Source organism: Podarcis melisellensis (genome assembly GCF_964234715.1).
Source record: "Podarcis melisellensis genome assembly, chromosome: 6".
NCBI lineage: Eukaryota > Metazoa > Chordata > Lepidosauria > Squamata > Lacertidae > Podarcis > Podarcis melisellensis.
Window position 1 is genome coordinate 5841094 of NC_138538.1, and position 24348 is coordinate 5865441.

Here is a 24348-nt window from a genome sequence, read left to right on the forward strand (position 1 = left end):
CCTCACACGTTACAACAGGCTACAACCCAGTTGTGGCCACAGCCCACTAGTTGCAGAACAAAGCTAAAGCTGTTTAGCGCAATAAGCAGTTATGTTGATTAATACATTTAAAATGCTTTGTGGTTCATGTCTTGCTTGCCTCGTCTCTTGGAGGCCAGGACGTCACAGCTCACCTTCCATGCTGAATCGTTAGGTACCTGCTCCTGCAACACTCGGGTCTCTAACCCAGATATCTCTCCTCTTTTTTTGCAGGTGGAAGAGGAGATAGGCACCCTGCGCCAGGTATTGGCTGCCAAAGAGAGACACTGCGGGGAGCTGAAGAGAAAGCTGGGCCTGACCCCCTTGGATGGCCTGAAGCAAAACCTCTCAAAGAGCTGGCATGATGTCCAGGTCTCCACTGCGTAGGTGTTGCCTAGGGTGATTTTTCCACCGTAACTTGCAGAATTAGACGTGGTGTTCCATTGGGGCTTGCTCCAACAGAAAAGAGAAGTCCTATATATGAGTTTTTTATCCTTTGAGATCCTGAAGCAGTAAATCTACCTTTACCATAGCAGTGGGGGACCTCTGGTCCAGGAGACTTATCCCCAAACCACAGCCACAACCGATAACACACGCGACAGGGCTGCCAGTGCGCAGCCTTAAAGTGCTCCCAGTTATGTATTGGCAAGGGAGGCTTGCTACCACCGCCAATCAGTGGGGCAGGCCAGCTGGGATTGGCTGCTTGGAGGGGTTGGCAAAGAGCCATGGTGCTCTTTGTAATCTCCTTGCTCCTGACCAAGAGGCCCTGCTCAGCTGATCGGCAGCGCTCCAAAGCACCACGCAGGGCTCCTTGCGTGGCCTGCCCAGCGCTCTGAAGCCGCAACAGTTGTTGGAACGTCAGAGCGTCCCCTCACCTGACCCCATGCCCACCTCTCAGATCTGAGCCATGAAGGGTAGGGGAGATAAGGATCTGGCTCCAACAGTCAGAACCACTTCTTCACACTTGCTTTACAGGGAAGGAGACTTGAAGGATGCCTGCATGGAGCTCCCGTTGCCAGTTACGTCAAATAGAGGGTGCCCGTTAGCTTGTTTGTGATGGTAGTGGAATCATAGAATTGAAGACTTGGAAGGGACCCTGAGGGTCATCCAGTCCAACCTGCAGGAATATGCAGCTGCCCTATACGGGAATCGAACCTGCAACCTTGGCGTTATCAGCGCCACACTCTAACCAACTGAGCTATCCAGGCTTGGTGTTTCTTTGGATCGCAGTCTGGGCTTCTAATTGCCATGTTGACTTACGTAGAACCCCCTGGTTTTAAAACCCTCCTTGCCAAGACTTCTGCTTGCCTGAGGAACAGCTGTAGCAGCTTTGCAGTGCACACCCCAATCCATTCATGCCGTAAAACTTTAATTTTATAATTCCAAATCACAATCTCTTCCCAAAGGCATCTGAGGAACTGTATGCATATATCAAAGCTACAAATACACTTTAGCTCCCCATCCCAGGATGCTGTGAATCTTGCACACTGCTTCATTTTTCTCTGACAGGAGTGCTGCCAAGACCCACCTCTCAGGCTGGGTCAATATTTCATCACCTGCCTCTTGGCTATTGGGTTTTCTTCTCCTCTCTTGAAACCATTTTGACCCCAGCTTTCAAAAGTGTGATTGACCCCCAGGTTTTTGTTTCTAGTTATATGAAAACCTCTGAGAAACTTGGAGAGTGGAATGAGAAACTGACCCGATCGGACCTGTGAGTTCCTCTCCTGCCTTACAAGCACCAACTCCCTCTTCCTTGCTCTTTTCCTCTGACTCATTCTACCCCTTCACTTTGGTCCCAGAGGAAGCTGGCTGTGTGCTTGGGATGTTGGAGGAGCAACTTCTGGGCCTTTCGCTTATTAACGTCAAAACTCCATTCTTTTGCCCATAAACATTTCTTGTCCCCGTTCAAGATTAAGCTCATCTTGCTGGCTTCCGTGACGTTTCCTTGCATAGAGAAAGGAAAATTCCAATCAGTTACCAGGCCACATTGAAACATTGCAGAAGTCCAGCTGGGAATTGGCTACGTTAATTTAGCATCACTCCTGTACATGGCAAAAGGGAGGTTTTACCATTTCAGATTCTGATGCTCACATGCAGACCATGGACAAAGGATAGCGGGAAATGTGAAGGCTGGGTGTTAGCAAATGCAGTTTCGTAACTTGGTTTTATCTTTCGGCTGGAACCGTCGGGTGGTAAAAGTTTTATGCAGAGTAGGCTCGTTAAAATTAATGACTAAGTAAGGTGGTGCTGTGGGTTAAACCACAGAGCCTCTTGAGCTTGCCGATTGGAAGGTCAGCGGTTCAAATCCCCGCGATGGGGTGAGCTCCCGTTGCTCGGTCCCTGCTCCTGCCACCCTAGCAGTTCGAAAGCACATCAAAGTGCAAGTAGATAAATAGGTACCACTCCGGTGGGAAGGTAAACAGCGTTTCTGTGCGCTGCTCTGGTTCACCAAAAGCGGCTTAGTCATGCTGGCCACATGACCCGGACGCCGTATGCCAGCTCCCTCGGCCAATAAACCGAGATGAGCGCCGCAACCCCAGAGTTGTCCGCGACTGTACTCAATGGTCAGGGGTCCCTTTACTTTAAGGTCGATTGATTTCAGTGACTATACTCTGAATTAAACTTAGTTGAATACCCGTATGTTCCATGGCTACAAAGTGGTGTTGAAAGGGGGAGGTCAGCAGTGGGAAAGGATGCTCAACTCTTGCCCATTGCTTTTCCCCTGCAAACACTTGCGGGCAGCAGAGAAGGGTTCTTCACCCTGGCTCACTGCTTCTTCACTGGGAACCTCTTCTTCTGGAGGCTGCTTTGCAAAGGAGAAATGGTGCCTTGGGTTTCACTATGTGAGGTGGCCACAGAAGGCATCATTCCTTCATTGGGGGGGTGAGAGAGCTGACGGCAGCAGCAGCATCTTGTCCTTCCAGGTGCAAGAGGCAGCAAAGGAGGATGGATGGGGCTGTGGGAGACCTTCAAGCTGATAGACCTGCAGTGTTGCTGTGTGCATCTCTGCTCAAAGGTCCCACCGAGTTCAGTGCTGCTCACTGCTGAGGAAGCACGCCTAGAAATGTATTCAGGGTTTAGTTCTAGGCCAGGATGGAGCAACTTTGAACATGGCTGTGTTGCAGCCTCCTGGCTGGCTTGAGATTTGGGCCGAGGCTGCCTGATGTGGTGTTGCTGAGCTGTGGGAGGGAGCTGTGTCCATATGGTCGACTGCGTGCATGCCTGTATATGTAGGTCTGCATGCTGGCAACATGACCACCCTTGCCTGAATTAGCGTATGAGAATCCCTTTGCCCCGTGCCTGGTGCAGAAGTCCAAATAAGCTGGTGGAGTTTGGACAGGGCACTCTGTTGATCCTTGGACAGCCCCTTTGAGCGAAAGTCAGGGTAGTAGTGATTCTTTCAGGCTTACTTACTTTACAAGCCTGACAATTCAGCTTAAAGCTGGCAGCCTGGCCCACTAGAACTCTTTTTGACCCAAATTATTTGTCTTGGCTTGTATTTTTCTTTATATTTGGGACTGGACTAGGTAGTTATAGCCAGCCAGCTAACTATTAAACAGGCACTTTCCTCCCCAGTGCAGAAAAAAAATTCAAAAAGCCAAATGTTAATTTTATTTCATTTATACACTGCTTGATTGTAAAACGCCCCCTCCCCCCAACAAAAAACCTCAAAGCAGTTTCTGAAGACTGGGTGTTAACAGGCTGCTATAGCACTTGTATTTATAGAATCCTAGGCTTAGTGTGACCTTGTTTTAAGACGCTCAATTATGTCTTCACTCTTTATTTTCCCACATGCTGCAGTGCATCTAATTGCAAATGGTAGCCCAAGCCATAGGCAACAGTGAGACACGTTCTCTCTCCACCCCCCCCCCCAAATCTAGCCTTTCAGATTGATTTTTCCGCAGGGGAGGCATAGAAATAAATGTTTGAAATGGCAGTTTAAAACCTGCCTTCCACCACTCTCTGCACTGCAGCAGCCTTGCAGCCTTTTAAACTTAATTGCACTTTAAAACAAAGCACCTGGCAAATGTTAAGTCGCGTAAAGGTATGTGTAGCAATTTCTTTGAGACGCAGCTGCCTCAACCAAACCATAGTGGGAAAGGGAGAGGCTGGTTAAAGTAGCCTTGGGGTCGCTGGCGTGTCTGCCTTTGCCAAAGGAAGGAAGAAGAACGGTTGCTGTTTTGATGCACCTCCCTGAACACCCAGCGTAAACTCTTGTGCTTGAATCCTGCCTTGCTGGTTTCCCATTAGGGCATCTGGCTGCCCACTGTGAGGACAGGATTCTGGATTAGGTGAGCTGTGGGCCTGATCCTGCAGGGATGGGCTCTGTTTTAATCTAACGGCAGCAAAGTAGGACTGCTAAGTCTAGGGCGGTGCCTTCCCCCCGCCCTCCGCAAGCATGAAAAGGAAGGAGCTGGAGAGACCATTTTTGCAACACCTGAACATTTTATTTATTTAAGACTGCATGTCTTCGATGGTTCGCCCCGAGAACAGGAAGGAATCTGAGCTCGAAATGACACAAACTAGGGAGGAATAAATACAAAAGCTTGAAGGAATAGTGATGACTTTGTGACAGCCCTTGTGGTTTGGAGTGCTGTGGAAGAAAGGTTTTGGCCCCTTCTCTAACTTCCGTTGTATTTATAGATATGTTTCGGCCAGCAGCACCCTGGAGGACTGGAATGAGAAATTAACCCAATCAGAAGCGTGAGTGTCTTAACCTTCAGCCTAAAGCACGTTCCCTTATTCCAATAGCATCCTGCAACTAACAGTTCCTTCCCTGCACTAACTGCCTTCCTGCTTGGTCTCCATTCTCTAAACGCCGATTGTTTTGCTGACTAATTAGGGATAATGGGAGAAGGATGACTTAGACTCTGCAGCATACTGCGTGGCAGCTTTCTCTAAGATCCCATAAACTTATCTGTGATATGCTTGCCACCCTGACGTTTGCCCATTGCTCTTTGGCAGTGAACACCTTCGCCTGCTTCTGTGCTTCCTTTTCATAGGCCTCGTTCAGGTTAACTCGCAGCTTAAGCTTGCCGATGATTCTTGCTTGTGGACTGCGGTTCTGCGGGAGTGCAAAATTTAATGCAGAATGTAATAGTGGGACCAGAATCCTGAGGTTCTCTTCTTTTAATTAATTTTTCTAAATGCATGAATTCTAGCCCTTAGGGGTGTAAAAAAAAAAGTTTGAAAGTATGTGGGCAGCATTTCTGAAATTTCAGCAGCCAGAGAACTTCAGTGACTGTACCCCACCCATGACTAGCAAAGCAGAATAAATCATGCAAACGAGGAAAAAGAACCCACAGTATACTAGAAAGGGAAAAATGGTTGCAAATGGCATAGTTTTGCAAGTCGTAGAATGCATTTTTTCTTGGTGCAGAATTTAGATGGTAAGGGAATGGAGTTTTATTGTTTTTTTAAAGGTTTTGTATTCAGTCCGCTCACAGGGCCTTGCAGTGAACCCAACCAAGCACACTAATGCTCCTGTGTGAAGCATTACTGCATATAAATTAAAACGAGCTTAAGAAAGGTGCATTTTGTAACCCTTAGATGAGGGTTCTGGAGAACCGTAGATTCCCAATCCTAGTTTCAACAGGAGGTTAGTGCAACAATTTCCTTTGGTTCACCTTATGTCTAGGAAACTTCTGGTTATAGTCCTTATATGATCTTACCATAATCAGCATATTTCTTCTGATGTCCCCAGGAGCCACTTTTTAAGGAAATAAGAGCCAGCTTCCATAATTCCTAACTGCAAGCATGTGTGTGCCTCTCCCCATTGAGAGCATCTTATCCCCATTGAAATAAGTGGAAGTAATAGAAGAACCCTGTAACTCTTGATTGTTTCCCGTTCAATTCAATGGAGCTGATGAGGGAGGAAGAGTCCCTGTTGACTTGAATTCAGAGAAGCTGAGGCTGGAATGGAATGCATTTCTGCTTGCACACATGTGAGAGGTGGGTGGGTCACTGGTTTCCAGTCCTGCTGCAGCACTTCATTCATTGAATGCCACTCTGAAGGATCTCCCAGTCCTCTGGAGTGGCTTTATAGGGAGGATAGGACTGCATCAGAAATAAGGAACTGGGAAAGGCCTATTCTGCGAGAAGATGCTTTGGATTTACAGTCGTACCTCAGAAGTCGAACGACTTGCGACTCGAATGTTTTGGCTCCCAAACGCCACAAACCCAGAAGTGAGTGTTCCAGTTTGCAAACGTTATTTGGAACCCGAGCGCCCAGCACGGCGTCCGACTGGCTGCAGGAACTTCCTGCAGCCCATCAGAAGCCATGCCTTGGTTTCCGAACATTTTGGAAGTCGAATGGACTTCTGGAACGGATTCTGTTCGACTTCAGAGGTACGACTGTATAGTACTTGGCCTTAGTGACTTGTTTGTGGAGCTTGACCCTTCCTCCCCACTCCCCACAACACTTGTCTGCTTTTGGAGTATTTTATTGTTTAACTCATTGCCTCTCAGTGCTACCTGCCCTTTTTCCCTGTTAATATTTTGGCTGACTAGGGGGAAATTCTGAGAGAGGAACTTGACCTTCATTAAACTGAGATTAAGTGCTACCTGCTTTCTCCCACGAAAGCGTATAGTTACCTTGCTATGCATTGACAAACCCCAGCAGCTGCTTTGAGTTAACAGAAAGCCGTTTTCTTTGGTGGGGTTTAATCAGAGTTTGTTCTGAGTTTAATCTGAGTGGAAACCTCCTAGCAAATCAGGAAGTTTTGCAAACTTCAGCTTCCTGAAAACTTCAGCAGGAAGTCAACTTTGGTGGAAAGTTTCCGGAGTTGAATTTTTAAACACCTCTAGTCATGCTATAAGGACGAGGGCGGCGCTGTGGTCTAAACCACTGAGCCTCTTGGGCTTGCCGATCAGAAGGTCGGCAGTTCAAATCCCCGCAATGGGGTGAGTTCCCCTTGCTCAGTCCCCGCTGCTGCCACCAACCTAGCAGTTTGAAAGCACGCCAAAAGTGCAAGTAGATAAATAGGTACCACAGCAACGGGAAGGTAAACAGTGTTTCCGTGCACTGCTCTGGTTCGCCAGAAGCGGCTTAGTCACATGACCTGGAAAAACTGGCCACATGACCTGGAAAAACTGTCTGCGGACAAACACCAGCTCCCTAGGCCTGTAAAGCTAGATGAGCGCTGCAACCCCAGAGTCATTTGTGACTGGACTTAACTGTCAGGGGTCCTTAACCTTTTCCTTTTTTTAGTTGTGCTGTGCTAGCCTTCCTTTTCAGGCTTCACTGAATTTGGTGACAAATGACTAGAGGGGTGGAGGTCTGCATCAGCCTTCCCCAACCCAGTGCCCTCCAGATGTTTCATACTGTAGCTTCCATCAGCCCCAGCTAGCACAGATCTGAGGCTGAAGAGATCTTTGGTTCAAAATATTTGGAAGGGCATTGGCTTGTGGAAGACTGTGTATTAGGGTATTGCAAAGCAAATATCTCTTCCCTATATTTTTAGGAAACTTCAGCTTCTGCTAAGACAGCTGGGGCTGCAGAAAGGCAGGATGGGTTTTTGGGAGGCCTCAGCTGAATAAGCAGTATTATTCCAGAGCGGTACGAGCAAATACACAAGCTTTCTTGTCAGCACAGGAAGCAAAATCTGGCTTCTGGGACACATAGGCTAGAAGCAGATTTTGTACAGTGCTTAAGGAGCTTCTGTGTTGCATGTCTGAGCCAGAGAAAGAGAAGAGAGTGTTTGAAACCATGCTGGGGCTTAGGGTTAGCGTTAAAAAAACCCTAATGTTTGAGTAATACAGAGACCGGAGGCTGCTAGCCTACCCCTTCAGATGATTATACCCCCCGTTTTGGGGGACAATTGGTTAGGAACTTGCTGGTCTGTAATCAGGGGGTGCTTTTGGTGTCAGGGTGAATAATAGGTACAGCTACATGACAGCTGGTCTTGCTAAGTCGTCCCCAGCCGACCCTTGCAGTATCTTAACACCTAATGCAGGGCAGGAGAATGCTGAAGAAGACAAATGACATTCACGTGCCCTTTTAAACAACTGAGGACCAATACCTGGGATAGCTGCAGCCATGTTTAATGAAACTGCCAATACTTTAAACAAAGCAAGTAAAATGGCCTTGGCTCTTGAGGATGCAGCTGTGGCTCCCATCTCAGACCCTCTACATAGAAAATCGGGGTGGGTCTAGCCTTCTTGGCAGGTTTGTTTTCAACGGGTGTGTTCCTACTGGAGCACTACTTTTAGCTATTAAGCTTCAAAGTGAGGACCCACCTGTAAATCTAAAGTAGCCCAGGTTACACACAAGAATTGCCAGCCTCAATGAGAACTGGGCACCTTTGGGAAGAAGGCTGCAGTGCAGATTTAATAAATAGATAATAAATAATTTTTCAGAGGAAGGAACCGGAGGCCTGGGTTCACGGGCGAGGACAAGTCTTGTCTCTCCATGGAGCACAGTCTGAGCTTTCTCTCCAGCTTGGCTCTGATACTAGAAGTGATCTTAGCTAGCACACGAGAGCCCGGGGCAGTGAGTTTGAGGATTCACTGTGCAACAGCTTACTTCGTTAGGATATGGAATATACTCACCACCAGCGATGGCTGTTTGTATACAAAAAATGCTATCCTAATTAATGGCAATGCGAATAGCCTTATCTTGTACGTGGCTGATGAGGGACATGTCCCACTGAGTTTAGGTTACTAGTGCATGCAGAATTCCAGCCTCAACTATCAGGGGAAGAGTTTAAAAGGTGCTTGGCTGTAATCTGTTCCCTCTGTGCACTGATTTTTTTTCTGGGGATGTTAGTGGCTTGCTCAGTAGGGACTGAAATACTGTGTTTAGAACTAAAACATAAAGACTGTGCCATCTGAGTCTTTGGATTGATGGCAGAAAACTGTCCCAGAAATGGGTACTTCAATTCTTTGGAGTGTGTTGCTATTGTCCCTGTTTTAAAATAGCAATGTTAATGGTAACTGATGGGAAACATTTTCCTTACATAGCAGAAGCAAGGCTGATTTTTTTCTGAATTAACTTGTCACTGTTAACTGTTCCTACTAAATTTCTAATGCTGTCGCCAGCTGAAAGCTTTTTTTGCGGGGGTGATGGGGGCTGCTTTGTAATTTCTGGGTAGATGAGAAATCCTCTTTTTTTAATATGGGCGCAAGGGAAAAGCCGGGGGTTGTAAGGAGAACGGATGCCCCAAATCCAATTTGACCGACTTGCAGTGAGAAAACGCTTCTAGCCCTGTGCAGTGAGATTTTATTTTTTAAAAATCAGCACTGTTAGTAAAGGCATATGTTAAAGAATCAACTTCGCTGCTTCTGTGCAAAAGGGCTTTAAACCCATCATTGCACTGGGAACCAGCTGAACAGCTTTCCAGCCATTCTCACTTATTCATTGAAGTCTTTTAGTTTCAGTAAATGCCTCTGAAGATGTATGCCAGTGTCACTTACAGCTGCGTATGCCCTGTTTTAACCACAGCTGCATGGTGTTTAGGAATGAAGATGGATGACCCTCAAGTGATGCTTGCCCACAATGAGACCCTGGTCAGAAGTGCCGCTGTCTCCCTTATCCACAAGAGCCCTGTTTGCCAGACACCAGCTGCCTTTTCCCCTAGCGCCGCCTCGTTCTTCCTCCTTAATTGCTGTCTTCAGCTGCTAACAAGCCTTGTTTTTCTTGCCTAGCTACAAGAAGACGCAGGAAACTCTCTCGCAGGCAGGGCAGAAGACTTCGGCTGCCCTTTCCAATGTGGGTTCTGTGATCAGCCGGAAGCTTGGAGACATGAGGTAATTTTTGCGCTATATTTGCTTCAAAGGGAAGAGGAAGTTGAGCATGTTCCCAGTGCAAGAGTAGCAATCAGTATCTAACAGCCCTGGTATTATTAACTGGTTCCAGTTACAGGGGCGAGAGGTGCCGAATGTTAGACTTTCTATTTCACTGACATTTTCTCTGAAGCCAAGAATGGCCTTTCCTTGGTGGCCTCTCCTTAAAAAAATAAAATAATAATGCCCTATTGATATCTGATAAAAGCAATGTTCCCCTTAGTTCTGAGGAATTTGCAGTTAGTGTTATGCTGATTTTAGAAGCAGGTCCCCCACCGCCAGACGCTATGATGTAACATAAACTGACCTTTTAAACAAATTCTTTGATTTCTTTTCTTTTTTGCTTCGCTGTTTTTCTGAGATGAAAAACTACAGAGGATTTTTTTGATTTCTATAATGTCCTTTGCCTACACATGTGCTTGTGTAATACTACTACAGTATAAGCAACTAAGTTTAGAACTTGTGTCCAGAACTTAATAACACTTGTTTGGCGTAGATTTCTCTGCTTGTTACACACCTAATGTTTTATAAGCTTGATTATTTAAATGGTCAGTTGGGGGGACGACCCATTTAACCCATTAGATGGTCTAATCCTGTTTGTTCATGGGTTCAGTAAGAACTTGGGTTGTGGACTTACCCCTCCCCTCTTGGGAGTGCAGCAAGACCAGTACCAAAAACTTCATTGCTGGTTAACTCTTGTTTAGTGTTGTATTTATGTATTTAAGCCTAGAATTTTCGTGTGTGTGTGTAATATTGAATTTATTCTCTGTTTGCCAAATTGGTTTAGGCTTTTTTATTTATTTACTGACATGTTCTATATTTTGTATATTTGTATTTCAAAGGCTCTATATTTCGATGTTTGCTGTAAGCCAGTTTGGGCAATCTCATGAAAAAGCGGCCTATAAGTAAACAATCAAAACATCCCCTAAATGTTTAGACTTTCACTAGAGTTCAGCTCCGTTGCAAATTGTCTATGTGCTCCAAACTTTGGTAGCCTGCAATCAGGTGATAGTTGTGTAGGGTTTGTTGAAGGATGCAGTTTCTGGTTTGGGAACTGATTCAGCCTTCATCTTAAACTGAACTGGTGGTAGTCTAAATACAGGGCTAAAAGCCGACTAGAAACCTAACGCTACATTTCCCCATGAAGACACATGAAGTCTTATTTAAATGCTATATGCCCATTTAATGCACCACTAGCATTAACTTACAACAAGTGAAGTTGCTGTTGGGATACTGCCAGGGAGATATGGCCCATCATGGCCCCCACGTCACCTCCGGACGATCCATCGATCTCCCGTAGATACAGTATCAGCAATTAGCGACACGAGCTCCAGAAAATAGCTTGTGACATTCCAGAACTGATGCACGCTCTATCAGCAGAATTTGCACAGCGAAAGATGCACGCAGGAGAGTATTATTTAGAAGTTTATTCAGCGTTGGTCAGAACAAAGAAAAAACATGACTGCCTGCTTCGGTCTGCTCAGGCAGAGAGTGAAACGAAAGCATAGACACAACAGAAACATCCTGTGAACAGGAAATACGCAGACTCTGTGACTCACAAAGCCTGCTCCCTTTTAAGGTGGAACGGAAATATCCTAACAGTTGCCACTTTAGTTTGGTCAAGAGAATATGGAAGGAAGTTATCCAAGGTTCACAGGGTAGGTTCACACTTATTTGTGAAATGCAGGACAGCAAATGATTCCCCTTCAATCCTTACTCTTGAGAATTTTTATAAATGCAAGCTGTGTTGTGCTACACTATATTGTATACATCAACTGCTTAATGTGTTAATAGTACTTAACGTAGAATTGAGCCCTTGTATTCACTGCAACATTGATTCTTCTCAGACATTCTCCTTTCCCTCTCTGGCTGGGAATATCTGGGTGGTAAGCGCTTGATATGAACTCTGATCACATAATAGCACTTTCAGGACTATTGCCACCTCTAGTACATTGTGGTTATATGTGTATTTGTGTGTGTGTTGTTCTTCGAGTTAGCAGATAGCACCGTTTTCTTACCAAAAGCAACATGCTTGCTTTAAATGTCCCAGAGAATTATTTCATAAATGCGTTGGTCTTGATAACATTTTCCTGGAAACTGATACAGCTTGCAAACAAGACCCATGCCTTTCCATCCTCCTACTCTAGGTTATTAAGAAGCTAGTTTGCTATTTTAGTTTTGCATGGTCGACTTCCTGAAATTCACAAATTGCAATGTGGCATCTACAGTGTGAATAGCAAAGACATTGATTAGATCTGTGTGTGTGTGTGTGTTTTAAAGAGGCATTTCAATGTTCATACAGGTTGTCAAACCTTTGAACCACAAAGCAGCGGTCCTTAAAAAAGCAATGTATTTGTCATCATGGTATGAAGTCATTGTGGCCAGATCACACAGGATCTGAAAGAAAGTAGGAATAGAACTCGTCGCTAGACTAATGAAGAAAGCAGAGCATTGCTCTGAGCCACTTAGCGTAATGTGATAAATGGAGACTTTGGTGGTTTATACTCAAAGAGAACAAACTTTCAATCCACATCATAACAAAGGTGTGGTTGAAACTTAGTTAGGACAGATAATTTGTGGTCTCCTCTTTCCCACACCCTGGTAATGTCTAGTTAAATGTCAATAAAGTACTGCTGCTTGTGATTTTCTCTGCCCCAGATAGCAGCAGTCAAACAAGTGGGAGAGAGAAGCTGCCTCCTTCTGCAAGGTCTCATCCTGATGTCCATAGAGGCTCTTTTCCTAGTCCTTACCGAACCAGTTCCCTCAAATGAAAGGCAGACTTGTGCCACAAAGCTTGACTTATGTGATCAGAGACTAAAAGGAGTGAAACTGGTGTTTTTGTTTTGCAGTGAACCTCTTTCCTTTGGGCAGAAGAGGTTTTTTCCTCTCTGTTCAGCCTCATTCATCTTTGTCATGTGCCTTAGAGATTCTGCTCTTTTTATACTATTCTCTTAAGAAGCAAACTGCATTCCTTTGTTTTGCTGGTGTGCTTTGAAGTGTGTTCCTGGATGAAACTTTCCACCTTGGCTCCTCCAAGTAAGGGGAAAGGTAATTGATGAAGGGACAATGTCTTGGTCAGATCTAAGCAACAATCATCTCCTTGAACCTCGCAGACACCTGCTGGATAAGCCTTCAACCTCGATGCATTGCCTGTATATTTTCTATAGTATCTAATCTGATTTAGCTTCCTCAGAGTCCAACTTGATAAGTTTAGTCACATTTCAGTTCCACTGAAATAAATGGAACCAAACTGTGACATAACTTCCTCTGGATCCAACCCATCTTAGCTAGCTAACTGTTGTGAAAAGCCCCAGTGGAGACCCCTTTGCTAATCTTTTTTTTTTTAATTAATGGAATTAACGGCCTTGCAGCATTGGCAAATGGCATGGTTTTCACGATCCCTCTTGAAAACAAGGGGCCACTATCATCAAACTTTTATGTACAATGCAAATTGGGCCAAATCGTACTGGACATTTTGGGATGCGAGATTTCATAACAGCTGTTCTCCCAATATTCATTTGAAGCAGAGTCCTTTGGACTCTCAGTCCTCTTAACTCTGACACTGCTGCACTCAATTTCTGGCTACCGGACCTTGGCTTGCATTTCTTCTTGCTGCTCTACAGCTTGTGAGAAATTGGGGGCAGAAAAAGATGCTTTGAGCATGCTGCCAAATCCCACTCACGTGACTTAAGAGAAGCGGTTAAGGATCTAAACCAGGGATTAGCAATCATTTTCAGCTGTGGGCCGGTCCACCGTCCCTCAGACCAGGTGGTGGGCCGGACTATATATTTTGGGGGGGAAATGAACAAATTTCTATGCCCCACAAATAACCCAGAGATGCATTTTAAATAAAAGGACACATTCTACTCATGTAAAAACATGCTGATTCCCGGACCATCTACTGGCCGGATTGAGAAGGCGATTGGGCCGCATCCGGCCCCCGGACCTTAGGTTGCCTACCCCTGATCTAAACTCTTCTGTTTCATTAGGGTGTCCTTGAACCTCTTGGTACAATGGTGTCAGCCCCTTCCAAAATCCATACTTGGGCAGTATGTCTTATTAAAGCCAACTGAAATTTCTCAAAATTGTGCACAAAATCTTAGGGGTTGGTAGAATGAGGGGAAACATGAAGAAATAGTAATAGTAATAACGCCTTGAGGTCTGCATTTAGACACTAATCTGAAGATGCAGATGGACTTGGGTATCAGGTTGCCTGTAGGATTCTGGAATGTAGAAGCTGGTTCCTGGTCATGAAAGAGAGAGTCCGGCTGTTACCAATATCTGTTTCGTGCCTTAAGCAAAAATACACACGCATTCCTGGCTTGAAAGGAAGTGTAAAGAGAAATATAGCAGCCCTTACATACAGTGGTAGGGCCGCGGGTGGCGCTGTGGGTTAAACCATAGAGCCTAGGACTTGCCGATCAGAAGGTTGGCGGTTCCAATCCCCGCGACGGGGTGAGCTCCCGTTGCTTGGTCCCTGCTCCTGCCAACCTAGCAGTTCGAAAGCACGTCAAAGTGCAAGTAGATAAATAGGTACCGATCCGGCGGGAAGGTAAACAGCATTTCCATGCGCTGCTCTGGTTCGCCAGAAGCGGCTTAGTCATGCTGGCCACATGACCCAGAAACTGTACGCCAGCTCCCTCGGCCAATAAAGCGAGATGAGCGCCACAACCCTAGAGTCGGCCACGACTGGACCTAATGGTCAGGGGTCCCTTTACCTTTACATACAGTGGTACCTTGTGTTACAAACTTAATTTGTTCCGGAAGTCCGTTCTTAACCAGAAGCGTTCTTAACCAGAGGTGCGCATTCCCTACAAAGGCCTCCTGCAGCCCCGGAAGCGGATTGCGTTCGTATCCCAGGGCAAAGTTTGCAACCCAGGACACCTATTTCTGAGTTTGTGGAGTTCGTAACCCGAAGCGTTCATACGCAGGACTGTTGGTAACCCGAGGTACCACTGTATCGGCAAAGCTGCAGATTAATTTTTGGTGGTGTACTAAGTAAAAGTCAATTGAACCCAGATAGTGTGTTATGCATTCGTGGCTGGAGGACATTTAGCCCTTGAAATGCAAAGCCCCTCTCTACAAAGTTGAAAATCATTATCTGGTTGTAGATTTCTACCCTGAAGGGCTAGATACAGAACTCTCCATAGCGTGTTAAAATGAAACCCCTCTCTCTCTAGCCTCTTAGGGAGGTGGAGGTTTTCACTCTCCAGGCAGGAATTACACAGTAGTTCATCGTGGTTGTTTTCCTCCCAGGCACACTTGCATCTGAGATGCTTTTTCTCTCTTTTCTGGGAGCAGCTCTCTGCTGTGTGATCTGTGGGTCTGGTAAAATTGATCCACTGGCCACCTAGTAAATACAGGTGGATTAAAGGAGTCAGGTTTAAGCAGTTAGCAGTGCCTCTGGATAAAAAGTTGGCAAGCGTATCTGTTTACCTATGAGGGTTTGCCACGTGCTTAATGATGTAATAAACGGCAAGTTAATTTAGCGTGGCTTAATGCTTGCATGGTCAGTGCCCAGTGCCAGGAATATAGCAGGGCTGGAGCTTGGAGTGGCAAGTAATCTGCTTTGCATGCATTAGCTACGAGGTTCAATCCTGAGCATCTCCATGTAGGGCTGGGAATTCTTGGAGAGCTGCGGCCAGTCTGTGAAGACAGTGCTGGACTCGGTGTACCAATGGTCTGACTCTGTATAAGACAGCTTCCTATGTTCCTAACCTTTCCTGAAATCACTGCTTGCTCTCTTTTCTGTTAATCTTTAGATGGGTTCCTTTGGGATCTCTTAAGTGTTGTGTTGTACTGGTTGGTGTGGGAATTTGCAACTAATCGCCTCTTTCACTGCTTTCCTTTCCTGCTGGCATTGGATTCCTCCAGGGCCCATCCCTTCTCACATTCCTTTAGGTAAGACTCTGTTCAAGAGGGATATCTGCAAGGAATCTGGTTAAACAAGGTTGTTTTCCGAGGCATACACATGAGCCTCACTTTCAGTTGAAAGGAAAGGGATCGGGAACCACCAATGGCAACATAACACTCCAGCCCTCCAGAGCCATTTATAGATGCTGCCAGTATCTTTCCAATGAGCTCAAAGCCAAAAGCTTCTGGTTTTCCCTCTTAAAAAAGGAGAGGTTATTGGTTGCTTCATGTCTCACGCATACATGCTCCCAAATGCCTTTTTGGGGTGGTCATGTCAAACGCAAGAACTGGTTTGACACAACAGAAGAGCCTGAACAGCTTTCCTTCGGCTTCGTTCCGCAACTTGGCTCAGATGGGGGCCAGATAAGACACTTGAGAACAACAACCAGTTGGCCTACAATAGACTGTGCTGGGCAAACCGGACCTTTGCTCTTCCCTAGACAAAGGCAGCTTTTTACACCAAAGTGTCACAACTGTGCAGGTTCATTACATGCTTGGTGAGAGCTTTTACCTGCTCTCCTTTTCCACCAATGGCTATAGACCAAAGGCAAGTTCGGGGGTTCAGAAACCTAGTGCTGCAAAAGCCATCTGAATGCCTCTTTCCCACTTTGCTGTGTCGACAGCATTGTGTGCTGCCCTGCCTCTCCCCCCCTCTTTTTTTTAAACAGAGGCCACTCCAGGGCTTGGTTGCGGGCCAGATGCGTCTCTTGGGCAGAGCACAGTATTAAAAGGCTTTCCCTTGAATTAAAATGAATTGGTGCTTGTGTGGGCGGCTTTGGCTTTTTGACCAGAGGCAGTATTGCTGCAGTTCAACATCCAGCCTGCTCCTGTAATGTGGGGTGCTGGTCTTTAAGCTCCTCTGGGTGGTGACATGTCCTGTTCATGTTGCCCTTCAACAGAAGAGGGGAACCTGGTGCCTGCAGACCCCACCACCCATCCCTAGCCACTGGTTCCTTTGGATAGGTCTGAATTGGAGTTGTAGACTGGAGGGCTGTGTGTCCGTCACGCTTGCTCTCTAAGGTGCAGCAACACCAGTGGATGCTTTTGAGTCTGGGGTCCCCAACCCATTTAAGCCCAGGAGCGCATTTGGGAATCGGAAACCACTGCGGGTGCCACAAAATACCCATTTCGCAGGAGGAAAACTGGCAATGCTCAGAGCCTTTCACTCCCCAAAAGACCCAGGCTAAACCCCTACATGGGACGCAGGTGGCGCTGTGGGTTAAACCACAGAGCCCAGGGCTTGCTGATCAGAAGGTCGGCGGTTCAAATCTCCGTGACGGGGTGAGCTCCCGTTGCTCGGTCCCTGCTCCTGCCGACCTAGCAGTTCGAAAGCACATCAAAGTGCAAGTATATAAATAGGTACCGCTCCAGCAGGAAGGTAAACGGCGTTTCCGTGCGCTGCTCTGGTTCGCCAGAAGCGGCTTAGTCATGCTGGCCACATGACCCGGAAGCTGTACGCCGGCTCCCTCGGCCAATAAAGTGAGACGAGCGCCGCAACCCCAGAGTCATCCGCAACTGGACCTAACGGTCAGGGGTTCCTTTACCTTTAAACCCCTACATAGCCCAAAAAGCAGACCATCCTCCAGGAAGCAAAGAACCCCCCCCCTCCAGACCCCTCCCAGGATGCTTTAGTGCCCAAAGGTACCATATTGGGGGACCCCAGTTTTAGATACTCCTCTCCCCAGGCTGATTTGAATCAAGATCAGCAGTGGCGTTTTGTATCTATTTACTAGTCGGCAGCCTGGCTGTTTGGGCAGAACAGTAGGTTCCTTTGCTTTTAGTTATAAACCTCTGGCACACTTTGGAGGGGGCGTCTTTCATGGGTGGGGAGTTACAGAACCTTGGAGGGCATGCTTGTATAAAAGGTTGCATTTTCAGCTGTGGTGGCCTATCAAGGAAGGAACAGAGGAGCTATGCAATTTGCGCCCCCGAAACTCAGTTCTGCACAAAGGAAGTCTCCCCAAATGCTTTGTGGTTTTGTCATGGCGCTGTGTGGATGGGGGCAACTGGGTGTGGCAGCTTCCAGGGTTTTAACTGCTTCTAATATGTTCCTCCTTTCCCCTTAATGCTTCCGAGTAGCAGCTACTCCATTCGTCACTCGATAAGTATGCCAGCTATGAGGTAAAGTAGCAAAAGCCCCGTCTCTTTTGCAAGTCCCATATTTGCCTAAGGGTGACTCTGTCTCTTCTAAATGTATGGGGTGATGTGGTGGTGGGGAGGCACAGCAATGTGAACCCCCAGAGGAAAAAAGATTGTGTACTGTGGATTGTTAATAATTTGGATATTTATGTCCTGCCCGTCAACAAGGTTTTCACGGCGGCTAACAAACATGCAGTTACAAACATTGCAAAATATAAAATACAGGGTAAAAGTGCAAATCCATAAAAATGTGAGCGGCTGCAAATCCTGTGGCACAGAGACAAAAAACGACAGCAAGAAAATGAAGGTATCTGACTGGTGCTTAAAATACATTGAAGGAAGTGCCAGGCAAGGTGCTCTGGGGAGGGTGTCGTGAAGTCCTGGCATCACCACCGAAAAGCTCCTCTCCTCTCCCCCCCCCCATCTCCAAACAGCCACTTCCCACCCTCAGGACCCAGTTAGATTGTTTTGCTTTTAAAATATTTCCTTCTGTCTTGCCTGCTGCAAAAGAACAGTGGGGTGGCCGGTCAGTGGATATTAATAGGAATGAATCTTCAGTCTACAGATATTAACTAAGGCAGTTCCCCAAATCAGCTTTATGTAGACAATGCTTTTAAAAAATCAACCCACAAATGTGGTTCTGTCCGATGGATCACTTTCAACTGGTGGGCCTGGCAAACTACTTTTTCAGAATTAATCACTGTCCACTTGAAGCAAAACAAAACAAATTCCTTCCAGTAGCACCTTAGAGACCAACTAAGTTTGTTATTGGTATGAGCTTTCGTGTGCATGCACACTTCTTCAGATACACTGAAACAGAAGTCGCCAGACCCGAGTGAGTGCTAACATCAAGGCTGATGAAACTACTTTTAAGCTCCTGTGTTTGATGGCTGGTTCACATTGTATTATACAGTTCTAGTTTTTCGAAATGGCTATTACAAAGCTTTCTTATGGCTCAAGAACACATTTATGGGAACATCTTCTCAACCATGAATAAGTCTATTTTGATAGCTGGTGCCTCGGCCTACTTCGAAAGTAGGATAGGCTGAGAGATTGTGACTTGCCCATGGGCTCTGCGGCCAGGGGATTCAAAGCAAGGTATCTCGGGCCCATAGCCATGTGGCATAATGGTCAGAGTGTTAGACTGGGACCTGGGAGAGCAGGGTTTGAATCTCCACTCAGCCATGAAGCTCACTGGGTGACCTTGGACCAGTCATCATCTCTTAGCCTGACCTGCCTCACAGGGTTGTCGTGAGGATGGAATGAAATGTGGAGAACCATGTACACCACCTTGAGATCCTTGGAAGAGAGAGGTGGTATATAAATGTAATAAACAAATATATTCTATCAGTTACACCATGCTGAATCTCAGCCTACTTTGGGATCTTGACGCTTCAGTTATGAAAGTTTGGCAGCTTATCTTGGTAACCTATTCTCCAAACCGAGCTAAATGAAGACGACTGGAGGCAACTGAGATACTTTTGAACTAATTCCACTGGATGTTTTTTTGTGTGTTCCCGGGTCTCTTGATATTTGATTTCTCTCTCTTTAATTTTGGGGAGGAGGGGATGGTGTGTGTGTGTGTGTGTGTGCTACTTTAGGATGTTTTCTGGTTGGAACCCTAAATTCAAAGCTGCCAAGTAGTTTTTGATATTGACTTCCTCTGTAGTTGGGTGCACATTGATTTCTCTGAAACAGGTTGGCGGATGTTGGTAGAACCAGGAATTTGCAGCAGCTGTGGTTGAGCCAAACTTTTCAGGGGCCATGAGTGCTTTGGGGGTGGGTCTGTAGATGCTTTGCCACCTGCAAAGCTAGCTGCCTGCCTTAAAATGGAATGCAAGTTTCTAATATGCCTGTGCAGTTTTATTTTCTCACTTGCTTCTTCCTCTTTTTCCCTTAAGAAATTCTGCAACCTTCAAGTCTTTTGAAGACCGTGTTGGAACCATAAAGGTAATTTCCCTCCCGTGACACAGTACGAAGCCATGATGTGTTTAGGATCGACATGTTTCTGCTAGACGAGCAAGATGCCTGCTGTCATAACTGGCTGGGTGTGTGCAAGGGGAGAGGGTGCATACTGTAAAACCAGGGAGAGAGACCCATACGAGTGAATGAAAAGCCTCCTTGGATGAGAAAGGGGGTGTAGGTGGGGGCAGCTGCCTCTGCCATTAAGAACCTGTCCTCCTGTCTGCTGAGTCCCATCCTGTTTTTATATTGCTTGGTCACACTAGTCTGAGGGAGCTGGGAACTGGCTTCTGTACAAAGGTTTGTGCAAAGGAAAGATAGAATGTGGGGAGGGCAAGGGTTCAAACGACGCTTGAAGTGAAGGACATGAGGCAGGAGTTGGTAATGCAGGTGAGCTGTGCATAAGCAAGCTGCCAGCTAGCTCTGCTGAGGCTCTTTTTATTAGCACAATACAGTGGTACCTCGGGTTACATATGCTTCAGGTTACAGACGCTTCAGGTTACAGACTCTGCTAACCCAGAAATAGTACCTTGGGTTAAGAACTTTGCTTCAGGATGAGAACAGAAATCGTGCTCCGGCGGCACGGCAGCAGCAGGAGGCCCCATTAGTTAAAGTACCTCAGGTTAAGAACAGTTTCAGATTAAGAACGGACCTCCGGAAAGAATTACCACATTTTTCGCTCTATTAGACGCACCGGACCACAGGACGCACCTAGTTTTTAGAGGGGGAAATCAAGGGGAAAAAATATTATCCCCCCCCAACCCCAAAGAGCAACGGACAGGCTGCGCGCTTCCTCTTTAGCCTTGAGGAGGATTTTTAGCCTTGCACAACGGGATGGATCATGCCCGCTGTCCACCGGGGCTGGACTAGATGACTCCTGGGGTTCCCTTCCAACCCTGCAATTCTGTGACCTCGGAAGTTGTTGGGGGTCTCCACCACTGGAGGCTTTTAAGCAGCGGTTGGGGGACCATCTGCCTGGCGTTCTTTAGCTGTGATTCCTACATTGTGAGGGGGCTGGGCTAGATGACCCTCGGGTGACCCTCCCAACTCTATACAGTCCTACACTTCTGCGGCAGGAGATCCACAGCCACTTCACTCAATGCCCACTCCCAATTTTCATCGGAGAGACATGTGGCTTCACTGTCTAGGTAGGTACCCCCCTACCTGCCACTCTTCCCCCACCCCACTTAAGCCGAGGGAATTCCTGCCCAGAGAAGCTCCCAGGTGAGGCAAGGGTTAAGATCTACCTCTGGTAAATGGCTTTGTATCCTCCCTCTTTCCCTTTTCTCTTCTTCTTCTATGCTAGTTCCTTCTCTTGTGTTTTGCTTAATCTGTTTTTATTGTATACAAAAATAAAAGCTGCAAAGTTTCCTTTTTTATAATATCCCCCCCCCCCAAACTAAAACATTAATCTAGATAAAAACACTGATCCAGAGGAAAATAAGGGGGTGGAGAAAGGACGAAAAAAGAAAAAGAGGTAGAGATAGAGAGATTTTTAAAAAGTTGGCTTCTTTAGCCTTGTGCAGCCTCCCGCGGCTGGAGAGGCGCACACAGCTAAAGAGGAAGCCCCGGTAGCAAGCGGGATGGATCACGCTCGCTGCCCGGGCTTCCTCTTTAGCCTTGCACAGCTTCCCACGGCTGGAGAGATTGCGCAAGGCTTTTCTAGAGGAGGGAGAAGGGACTGACTCAGTCCCTTCTCCCTCCTGGGGAAAAGCCTGCAAGAGCCGCACGAAGCTTGTGTGTGGCTCTTGGGGGCTTTTCCTGCTTGCCCCCCTGCATTCGCTCAATAGGACGCACAGACTTTCCCCCTTAGTTTTTAAGACGGAAAAACTGCGTCCTATGGTGTGAAAAATATGGTAAGTACTTAACCCGAGGTACCACTGTATGCAAAGCCAGTCAGATACATTTTGGACTGTGACCTTTATACATCTTCCAATCCTGAGATCGAGGGGTGGTACAAAGATATTTTAGCACCTGTTTCCACCGCGTCACTTTCCTCTTGCACAACATATGACTAAGGAGACACAGGTCACAGACAGGGCACGGCAGACCAGACCACTAAGAGAGCAAAGGTTAGATAGAGGGCATGATGTTCAGACAGCTGTGGCTTATCTGTTGGGTGGAAGTGTGCTCCACACCCAACAGTCATTCCTTCAGACGCTGGGTGGAATTTAATACGCTATTACAAACGTTCCGATCATGCAAGCAGTTCAGCTCTCCAGCTGCAATGGTCCTCCCTTTCCTCTCCCCGTGCTGTGTTCTGGGGGCACACCTCACCCCAATCCAATTTCGGGGGGAGCTCCCTTGCACAACTGGAAGTTGTTGCACAGGGCCTCTCCTGATGGGGTTCTTCATGCGAGTCCTGCCCACTGCTTCCTGCTCTCACCTGTTCCCCTTCCTTCCTTTTCGTCCAGTCCAAAGTTGTGGGCGGCAAAGACAACGGCACCGATGAGCTCCACTCCCCATCAGCATCTGGCGACAAGCCCTCCCAGGACAACGCGCCTTTCTAAGTCTACATCCGTGGTGCATGACTGCCAGAGCCTCGCCCCTTGTTCTTCCCAACATGCAAGACGAAAGGAAAAGGTTCCTGGGCCGTAGGTCCCACTCTGACGAGAGAGATCCATACATCATATATGTAGACGTTCTTTTGCTGCTGGATTCTTCAGGTCCAATAAAGTGAACACACAGTGTTTTGTACACTTATATATTTTACACTAAAAAGGTTTCTAGATGGAACACATTGCTGTGCTGCCTTTTTTGGAAGAGCGCCAGCAATGAGGATTCTGCAACCCTGGCCCAAAACACCCCCCTTTTTTTTTCACCAGAGTCCTGGACTCTTTCCTCCCACCCCCACCCCCTCTAATGTGCGGGCAAAAAAATTCTGTATGTCATGTAGAAAAAATAGTTCTCAGATGCCGCTAGCTGCACAGGGAGCTTCTCTCGATTCCTGCTCCATCTTCTCCTCTGCATATAGATAGCCAGCTTTCTGCTATCGTGGCTTTCTCTGCGATTGGAAGCACCGGGAAAGCTTTGTAAGCCTGCAGTTTCCACTTAAGATATATAACCAGGTTTGGGGGGGTTTATTCCGGGAAGCAGGGGAGGGGGGTTGATAGAAGATATTTAGAGCCTCTATTTAGCGACTGCCTAGCTTTGCTATACTGATTCTCTAGCTTTAATGAATCTCAGAACCTTTATTTTTTTGGAATGCAGTGGACTTCAGAACATACCAGCTTTTAGCATCGACATTTAGGGGCAATCTACCTTTGAATGCGGAAGCTGAAACACAAGCCTTACATCACCACCTGCTTTACTGGTTTATAACCTTTTTTATATCTCAAAAGCGCAAAGAATTCTTTTTTGAGGGGGGTGGGAGGGAAGGGGTGAAGCACTGGAGTTCTGCATCCTACCATAGTAATCGCATGCGGATGTGCTGGTCTTGTGTTCATTTCATCGGTGCGTGACAGTGCACATGCCTGCTTTTGCTCTCTCTCTCTCTTCTGAGTGCGTGGAACTTGCTTCTCTGCCTCTGGGTTTATGCCTCTGTTTTCTTAGTCCACCCATTTAATCAGATTAAGGAAGGACATGCTGATCGCAGCACAAGAGAACTATCGTGGAGGGCTCCTTCTCTCTCTCGGTTCGGTTCTCCTACCAGGAACCTCCTTAAAATACTTTGTACACTTTATGTGATGACAAAGAGCTCCACCTCTGATCTCCTTTTGTTTGCAGCACTTGCCACCGGTTCCTGGCTCTGTTTTCACTCAATGCTAGGAGCACTAGTATGTGGTGTGTCTGCTCCTCCTTCCGATAAAGGCTGTAAACCTTCCACTGTCCTGACCCCTTAGTTCTAAGGCAGAGGTGCCTCTTAAATTATCCAAACCTTTCTGTGCCTTAGAGGCTCAGTGGGACTTTAGCAGTGCCCTAAGTACATATCAATAAAGCTGTTTTGCTTTAAGGCCTTGGTGCCCCCAGAAGGCTTCAAGCTCTTATCTAACCCCTCCTGCCCAGCCGCCCCCCGAGAAGCAAGTTTCAACACTTAACGTGCTGATTGTAGAACTCTCCCTGTGTCTTGTGTTGCCTGTGGATGGTGACCACGCCGTGTCGACCTGGCACAACGGATGAGAGAATCTGCAGGGTTTGGGGGTATCATTTGCTGGAGTTCGTTCAAGGGTAAAGTAGGCACCCGTGTTGGGTGGGGAAAGCGGTGCCACTGGGACCGGGGAGCTGTTAGAACACAGACTGAACTGTTTCTCCTGTACAGGTGACTACGGGGGGAACTTTGTCAATAAAATATTCTTTTTTGAAAAGCAAAACGGCTGTCGTCTTCTTTGGGCTTGTGTACCAGGTGCGAACCTGCCCAGGCGTCCTGTGGTTTTGACCTTGGCTTTAGGGCGACCCTCCTTGCATTACAGAAATGGAGTTCAGACATTTCTAAATAGATGACACGGTAGGTTGCTCCCGATGTGATTGCCCTTGTTCACTACAACTTATTTGTGCCAGCAGTGCTGAACTGAACTGATGACAGCCCAGGGTGAG

At 46.7% G+C, this 24348-nt stretch overlaps 1 protein-coding gene across 16 annotated transcripts in view; it reads left to right on the forward strand.

Moving 5' to 3' along the window:
- Positions 1-24125, forward strand: part of TPD52L2 (TPD52 like 2) — a 45058-nt gene extending 20933 nt beyond the window's left edge. For 4 of the 16 annotated variants that reach the window (XM_081917227.1, XM_081917235.1, XM_081917242.1 and 1 more), the window contains 8 exons: positions 253-401; positions 1670-1729; positions 4663-4722; positions 9664-9765; positions 15676-15702; positions 17794-17835; positions 19755-19803; positions 22230-24125. In XM_081917227.1, the coding sequence (XP_081773353.1) occupies positions 253-401; positions 1670-1729; positions 4663-4722; positions 9664-9765; positions 15676-15702; positions 17794-17835; positions 19755-19803; positions 22230-22325 (585 nt within the window). In that variant the 3' untranslated portion in view covers positions 22326-24125. The remainder of the gene's footprint in view (positions 1-252; positions 402-1669; positions 1730-4662; positions 4723-9663; positions 9766-15675; positions 15703-17793; positions 17836-19754; positions 19804-22229) is intronic. The other 12 variants (XM_081917237.1, XM_081917230.1, XM_081917236.1 and 9 more) reach the window with 7 other exon arrangements.
- The last annotated feature ends 223 nt before the right edge of the window (positions 24126-24348 follow it).